We start from the raw sequence: 8,346 nt of genomic DNA, 5'->3' as shown, positions 1-8,346 counted from the left end.
GAGTCTTCATCATTAAATCTCTGGTTGCTTCATTTTTCTATCTTATATCAGATACTTTAAGGTTAGGTTAGGTAAACTTGCATTCTCATGGTGAGGCAAAGTGCTTTATGTGTGTGTCATGAACGGCTATAAAAGGCCTATAATTAAAGAACAAAGCGGGGTTTGAGTTCGAGTTGCGGCAGATTGTCACTACTTGTAAATGGAACGCAGCCTTCCTATGGCGGACAGCTAATAACAGGAATCAGACGCGGTCCACCCGAGTCCACAGCAACCACCATAGCAACCGCCTAGCATGACCTTAAAAACATATTCTGTCTTCATAACTATCAAAAACGTGAAATGATTTGCAAAGTGTTTAAGTGTTACAGCTGCAGAGAGCTATGGCGGTATCTTTGGAAGCTGTTTACATAGCTAATAATATACGATGTAACCATGGAGACAGTCACGTGAGCTAGCGGTGCATGTTTACTACAGTGAATAAGGTGATTGCGTGCACACGCTGCAGAGGGTAAAGACATTACTTCAATATTGTTTTATATTGATATATATTTGCCTTCTGTTGACCATCACCTCAGGTTCACCATTACAGTTTCAGCATACAGATGCACACTGTCTAAATATCAACACATTCAAAAACTCCTGTCTCAGAAATAAGCACAGCTGTTCATGTTTGTCATTATAGTTTTATTTGTAAGAAAATTATGAACTTCATATTGTGCATCAAATAAAAGAACATTTCACAACTCTGAGTCAACAGAAACAGGAAACCGAAATGTCTCTAATGTAGACATGTACAGTGTAGTGTAAGCATTAAAAGATCATAAAGGAAACACTAACATTTATGTGAAACTAATTGTAATAAAAAAATGAACAGGTGGTTTATAGATGTAAAAGAAAGAATCTGAAAACAACACTTTTTTGGTCTAAGTGATCAAAGTAGAAAACAGAACTGATGTTCAAACAAACCGTAGCTGCACTAATATTACACATCTCCATTGTTGTGGTGAACAGACATGTTGCTTTTAAAACCACATGCAGTGTGTGACCGTGACTGTTCACTGAGACCATGAACGCCACTTCGCTGAAGCCTTCGCCGCCTTCTTCTAAATTGGAAGCAGAAGGAGCATGAGCTGCTTTGATCTACTGAAAGGAAAAAGCAGAACATCTGAGCTGAAACCAGTCAGCTGAAATCATTAAGACAGGAACAAATTCAATGCAGTGGCTCAGGTGGCTTAGCCTGTTATAACTGTTGATACAAGCTAAATACGGTTAACACACAGTGTCAGGGAGCTCCAGTGTGGGAACTAGTGGCTTTAGGTTTGTAGTCATTTAACTTTCATCCATTCATTCATTTAATTCAGGAGGAAGAAATGTCAGGTTGATGCAGGCTGGTTACATGCATTTGGTCCCATGCTGTCTTTAACTAAATGACTTGGTTCACTTTATGGTTGGGCTGTATGTGGGGTTATATCATGTTATTTGGGCAGGAGTACCTGTCCTCTGTTAGACTTAGAAAGTTTCTCCATAAGTAGAGTTTCTAACTCTTATAGCACATCTGTGGCTGACAGCTTTTTGGTGGCTCTTTTTACCCCACACTGGTTGTGAGTGTGTAAATAGCCCCACTAGTTCTTTTGGGTTGCAGTTAACTTGGGAGGAAGAGGTAGGTCTGCCATGACTAGATGAATAACAATTATCTGGGATACATAAATTTCATAGTGCATGCATGTATCTCTATAAACCTGCCTGAGGGCTGCCATTTTTTACATTCAGTTATTTCTTTGTTGAATCTAAATAATGAATGTGTTACAGTTAAACTGACACTGATCAGTGTAAATGGCTCATTGGGACACAGAAACCTTTAAATTAAACCCTATCACCTGATATCGAGTGTCAAACAATATCAAAGCTGTAAAATCTGTTTACAGTCAGAATTTATAAAACTATGATTGTAAATAAATTCAAACAAGTGAGCTTTTCTCTTTGTGCTGAATATCAACACTGTGATTTCTTAGACTGTAAGCTTTACTTTAGCACAACCAGTTGTAGAAGCTGCCACTCCAAATGTCTTTTGATAACAAGAAAAAAAAAAATACCTTTTCAGTCCACGGCCTGAAGTTCTTCTCTGACATCTTCTGCAATCGGCTTTGGGTCCACTTGCTACATTTGCAAAACCGTCTATCAGGAGCCTTGGTGTTAGTATTGACTCAGCTCTGACTTTGGATGCCCATGTAAAATCTTTGGTTCGCTCCTGTTTTTATCATTTGAGAAACATTGCTAAGCTGAGTCCCATTGTATCGCGCTCCGAATTAGAAATTGTCATTCATGCATTTGTTTCATCTCGTCTGGACTACTGTAATTCTTTGTTTACTTGTTTATGTAAAGCCTCTTTGGATCGTCTGCAAGTTGTTCAGAATGCTGCTGCAAAGCTTCTGACCAAGTCCTCCAAGTTTTCCCATGTCACACCCCTGCTGATTCAGCTGCACTGGCTCCCCGTTAAATTCAGGATCCAGTTTAAGGTTTTGACCTTGACTTTCAGGGCCCTGCATGGACAAGCACCAACATATACAAGTGAACTTTTGCATCCATACATTCCCAGCAGGTCCCTGAGGTCATGTGACCAGGGCTTGCTTGCTGTCCAGCACACGAGGCTGAAAACAAAAGGCGACAAAGCTTTTGGAACTGTGGCCCCCAGATTGTGGAACTCTCTCCCTTTGAGCCTGAGATCTGTGGACTCAGTGGTCGCTTTTAAAAAACAGCTAAAAACCCATCTTTTTAAACTTGCTTTTAGTTGATTTTTATTTTTAGGTTTTAGCTTCTGTGAAGCACTTTGTGATTTTTATCTTGAAAGGTGCTATATAAATAAAGTTTTACTTACTTAGTCTGCTGGTTTGAAGACAAACCACAAAAAAGATGATTTAGTCACTTTGTCTGCATCATGCAGCTCGAATGTGTCGTGTAACGATGTTGAATAGCCATCGTTATCCCTCTGCTGTGACAGTAGGATTGTACTGTACAGCATCTCATTGATATGTGAGGAATGCTAATGTAAACAGACTTACATCATTAAAACATAAAGGGCAGGAGATATTTAGATATTTTTATATTTATATTACATTTTATAGCTGACAGATATTACTAAATAGATAGAATTTACTAAATAGCTGGATGAACATGAAAAATATGTCTATAATAACAAATGACCATGAGAGCCAGTAGAATTAATTCAACTGGACACTCAAAAGATGTCCTTAAATGCTCTTTAAGTGGCAGAACAGATGAACAAACCGTTAATTGCTTACTTGAGATGAAATCTGCTCAGCTACTTTGAAAACAGCTTCTAACTGGTTCCTCCTTTAACAGGATGACTGCTCAGGGGTAAGGCCATCATGCAGTCCAGCAACCTTTATGGTTCTGCTTTGATTCACCAGGAACTACTAGGGAAACCTTCCAGCGCCTCCTGTGAAAGACACAGGCATAAACACACAAACATTTATTAACATGTTCCACAGTCTTCCAGTTTGATTTTCTCATCCTGTGGACAACAACGTACATGGATGCAGGTTTATTGTTAACTTTTGTAAGGTTTATTTAGTGAACATATCCAGCTGCAGCTCCACTGTGATCCTGAGCTGGATAAGCACTTAAGAAAATGTGTCAATGGACATACATCAACTTACTATATTTATCCAAACAGACGGGACCAATAATGCTTCACTGAGTTAGAGACTTTAATGTCTCTTCTATGTAAGAATGTCTCGTGCTGATATACCTGAAAACTTGATAACAAAGGTTTTTCAGACTACATGTAGCTGTCCTCTATGTCAGCTCACACATTTACATTTATGTCACACTTATTTCTGCTTTCCCATTTTATAATTATTACTTACATTTTGATTAGATACCTTGAGTTTGTAAATGATCAGATTACATAATTGGAATACAATGTATCCAATTCAGGGTTGCGGGAGGACGAAGCCTATCCCAGCTGATACAGGACAAAGACAGGCTGCCAGTTTATTGCAGGGCTAACACAATATGTGTAACAGAAAATCCACTTAAATGTTTGATATTTCTTATAATAATCATAATTATGACTATTATTTAAAGGTTTCTTTATAAATACATTTTGATTTTTTATAACCTCTAAAATATAAACCTGAGCTGTTTCAGATTCTGACCTCTGACCTCACTGCAGCTCCCTCTTGGAAGTAAGTCTGCTTCTTGTCTACCCCCAGTGTTGACCGCCTGCCCTTGATATCACGTACTGTACCTGAGGAACAAAAAAGGACAAACACTTGCCTTCATTTAAGAAGTACATTCATACAGAGGTAATCTACGGAAACACTAGTTCAACCTTTGGGAGAAATCAGTTCCTGTGAAACATTTCTGTAAATGAACATCATGTGGAGAATGAATGAAATGAGTTCTTCAGGTGACTCAGCAGTCCCACACTGACAAATGAAATCTAGTTAAACTATTAAGCATATTTGCTCTTCTGAAATCTGTGTTAAACAACAACAAACATAAATTAGTAACAAAAATACAGCTGAGTAGAGGCTTTACAAACCACCAGCAGCCATAATGCTAAATTTTAATCTTCAAATGTTTCTGAGCCGTCTTCAACCTGCTTTTAACACATTAAAGTCCCACAGTCAATGCAGCCTGACTCAATCCTAGATGTTCAGCACACAGAAACACAGAGGTATCGTTTAAAGTTTAGTGATAACCTGAGTCACTGATCATTTGCAGTATTACAGAGTCTGGCAGTCTTTGCATGATGTCCACGTCACTGTAAGTTTCTAGCTGACTCTCAGGTGTGACAGGTGTGCCAGCAGGAAAGAGTAATAATAACCTGCATCCTGAGGTTTGTCATGCAGGACTAAAGGAGCCAGGCTTTGTTCACACAGCTAGGATTGTATTTTACACTGACCCTGGGTCAGTATAAGTATCATACAGTTTAAACGAAGCACTGAAACTTGCACGTATTTATTATAGATGCACTGAAGCTAATCGAGATATTTGCTGTCAATCTGTGGCTGCGATTAAACACTTTACTGGAAACTTTATTAACTAGTAACTTCAGTCATGACAGAAGCTAATATTTCTGTGCTAACATCGTTTAAACAGTAACAGCTTTCCTCCAATATAAGCTAACGTTTACACCGTAACTTTAAGCTAGCACCATAAAGACAGTAAAACACGTAATAACATCTACAAATGCATCTTAAAGCTGTTATATTAGCACTCGGTGTATTACTAAGATAACCACATTAACATTACTGACACTCGCTGGCTTTTAATAGTCATTCTATAAATGCTGTCCGTTTAAATGGTCTTACCTGTATACACTGCATATCCACTGGATTCCAGCCAGAGTGGGTTCTGGAGTCTTCCACGCTCCTGTTAGTGATCCTCCATCTGGATGGATGAGAACAACCTTCTGAACAATCTAGCAGGAGATGGCCCATATCTATGGGACTGATTTGTGCTAATAACGCCCATTGTATGGACTGATAACAGCCGAAGCGGGTGAATAAAGTCACCCAGTAGCTAGCTGTGCCATTACCCAGCATAAACCACTCCCTCCATAAATGCAATAAACGATACAAAAGCATCGTTCTACCTGTTTTTCAGGTAGTTGTTTACATTATACAATTTATTGTGTTCTGTATACGTCACTACAATGTGATTTGAAAAATGTCTAAATATAACGACAACAGGCAATCTCTTCAATCGGAGGACCAGTCACGTCAATTCCCGACGCGAGGAGGGTACCCTGCGCGTCCATCAGTGAAGCTGGCGGGTAAGGCTCAAAAAGTTTGTTCCTCATTGTCAGCTCAGGACAGTCTGAATTATGACAAGCTGAAAAGTGCCATCCTGCTAGCTTACGAGCTAGTCCCAGAAGCTTACAGGCAGCATTTCCGGGGATTAAAAAGGGGACAGGGTCAATCCTACTGAGATTTTGCAAGGAAGAAAAGTGTGCTTTTTGATCGGTGGTGTGTGTCCAGCGAAGCTACTGACCTGGCGTCAATGGGTGAATTAATGCTGGTGGAGGAATTTAAGAACTGCATCTCCGAGCAGATTGCAGTATACCTCAGTGAACAGAAGGTTTCCTCATTACAGCATGCTGCAACACTCGCTGATGAGTTTGCCCTCATCCAGCATACATTGGAGCAAAATGGCCCACGAATCCGTGGCCAGTGCAAGGCCGTGGCTATTTGTTCAAACGACTCGAAGTAGCTGTCGACCTCAATGTCACGGAACATCGGAACCAGACGACTGTTTTTCCCTACGTCAAACGACGTGTCGGCCTGACGAATGGAGGCAGTCGGAGGAAGGGAAACCTGCCGGAGTTCCAGCTGTCGCAACCTCACAGCTGTCTGCCTCCACCTCCACCTTCCTCAACTCGACCTCCCTGGCTCTAGCAAGCTCTGCGTCTAAACGCCTAAGCTCCAGCTCTTTCTTTAGCTGGAACTCCCTCTCACGATCCTCCTTTTCTAACTGGAGACGAGCCAGGCGTACACGGAGCTTAGCATCCAGCTTCGAGCCTTCACTTGATTCAATGGAGAGGGGTTCGAAGCGAGGCACTGTCATGGGTTTGTCCTCAGGCAGCCCCTGATCAACAGGTGTCGACACCAATGGACCTACAGCTTGAGCTGGCGCCTGCGGAACGGGCTGAGACGCTGCACCACGCTCACCCTTAAACACTGCAATATCAAAGGTAGCCATTGACTCTAAAACAAAAACTACCTGAGGCTAACAATAACAACAAAGAAACACCACCTCCAATACACAAATGAGAAACAGGCGGGAAAAGTGTGGCCACAGGTTAACCAATAAATAAAAATACCGCCGACCCTCTCCCCAGACCTGCCTACTAAAATCTTAGCCTAGTTAGCTTCTGGAGTGTACCAGGCTCGAGGCAACTTTAAAGGCTAAGCATCAAGTGCACAAAGCACCGACAAGCCTACCCCCGACAGGGAACTAATCCCCACCCAGGATTACTCCGAAAATAATAAAGGAAAAATAAAAAACGAGTGCCTGAAGGAGGAGCTTACGCTCAGCTAGACACTCCCCTTTCGCTAACTGGAGAGAGAGCGCAGCAGATACAACACAACTAACCAGGCCACCGGCAAACAACTCACTAAAACTCAATCGCTGTTCCTTCCATTCATATCCCGGACGAGCCCCCACTTTGTTACGTTCCCCCCGAAGGGGTCTAGGCATGTGAGTGAGGGGACCAGTAACAAATGAGTCCGGAATCAGAATGAAAAGGAAAACAGACAGAGTTGTTCTGTATTAATAGAACTTTATTACGAAATGGTACAGGTGGATTACAAACGACATTAACATTAACTTAAAGGGCCGGCAACGCCGTCTTACCAACAACGCCAAAGAAACAAAGAAAACGCTCGCAGCAGGAAGACTACCAAACAAACACAATAAAAAAGGAGGCACTTCCCACACTTCCTACCCTACTCCCCACCACGGGGAGACACTCTCAGGGCCCACAAGCCCGTCTGCTCACTGGTCAGAAAGAGGCTGTCTGTCCAAAATCTAGCACAGAAACGCGTAGAGCCACCGAGGAAAAAGCCACCCTGCTCACAGCTCATCCCCAGTTTAAATAGCCTCAGAGGATGATTGCTGACTGGAGTCAGGTGGCAAACGAGGCTAATCAGCAGCAGCTGTGTCCTGGGGAGAGAGGAGAGTGAGAGAGACAGAGAGGGGTAGGAGTGGCAAGAGGGGTAGAGGCGGGGAGAGTGGGCAAACACCCCACCCACACACTCCCACAGCCTCACATCCCCCCCCCCCCCCCCCCCCTTACATTGAAGCCCTACCAAAACAACAACAACAACAACAACAACAACAACACCCTATTGCGAGCTGCGTGAGAGTGCATCAGCCACTATATTGTCAGTACAATATACCGACAACAGGCACTTCCGCAGCAATCTCTTCAATCGGAGGACCCTTCACGTCAATTCCCGACGCGAGGGGGGTACCCTGCGCGTCCATAAGTGAAGCAGAGGGAGCCTGACCATGCGTCACACGTTTGATGAGTTGGGAGTGAGAACGTGTTGGTTGTTGTTAAATATATAATGATTGAAAAAAAAGTTCATACTGTAGCAGTTTTCATACTCTTAACTTAATGCTGAGGTGTAATAGAAGTTGGGGATCGACTGCAGTCTTCATGCAGTGATGTTCTCTGTCAGGCAGAGGGAGCTGCAGGAAGCGAGACTGCATCTCATGAGCTCTTTTATCCCCTCATATCCAAGTGAACTTTGTTGGTAATCAGATAGGTGTTAGTTGAAATTTCTAAATATATTGATGTGCAGGGTGTACCGG

At 42.2% G+C, this 8,346-nt stretch overlaps 1 protein-coding gene across 4 annotated transcripts; it reads right to left on the bottom strand.

Moving 5' to 3' along the window:
- Window positions 1–553: 553 nt before the first annotated feature.
- On the bottom strand, window positions 554–7,737 carry LOC309688963 (uncharacterized protein). Of its 4 annotated transcripts, XM_082505065.1 has the most exons (6): window positions 5,340–7,737; window positions 4,179–4,270; window positions 3,300–3,457; window positions 2,369–2,540; window positions 2,094–2,248; window positions 554–1,143 (listed from the first exon to the last, which is right to left on the bottom strand). In XM_082505065.1, exon 1 carries the CDS (start codon window positions 6,727–6,729, stop codon window positions 6,295–6,297), a length of 435 nt encoding a protein of 144 aa, XP_082361191.1. In that variant the 5' UTR covers window positions 6,730–7,737; the 3' UTR covers window positions 554–1,143; window positions 2,094–2,248; window positions 2,369–2,540; window positions 3,300–3,457; window positions 4,179–4,270; window positions 5,340–6,294. The 4 variants fall into 4 exon arrangements, with proteins under 4 accessions (XP_082361191.1, XP_082361189.1, XP_082361190.1 ...); XM_082505063.1 differs by having other exon boundaries at window positions 557–1,140; window positions 2,094–2,540; XM_082505064.1 differs by having other exon boundaries at window positions 557–1,143; window positions 2,094–2,540; window positions 4,186–4,270.
- Window positions 7,738–8,346: the final 609 nt, after the last annotated feature.

The sequence above is a fragment of the Aulonocara stuartgranti genome (genome assembly GCF_965226115.1).
Source record: "Aulonocara stuartgranti genome assembly, chromosome: 15".
Classification (NCBI taxonomy): Eukaryota; Metazoa; Chordata; class Actinopteri; order Cichliformes; family Cichlidae; genus Aulonocara; species Aulonocara stuartgranti.
Note: the sequence above shows the minus strand (reverse complement) of the source record. Positions and strands in the feature narration are given on the sequence as shown.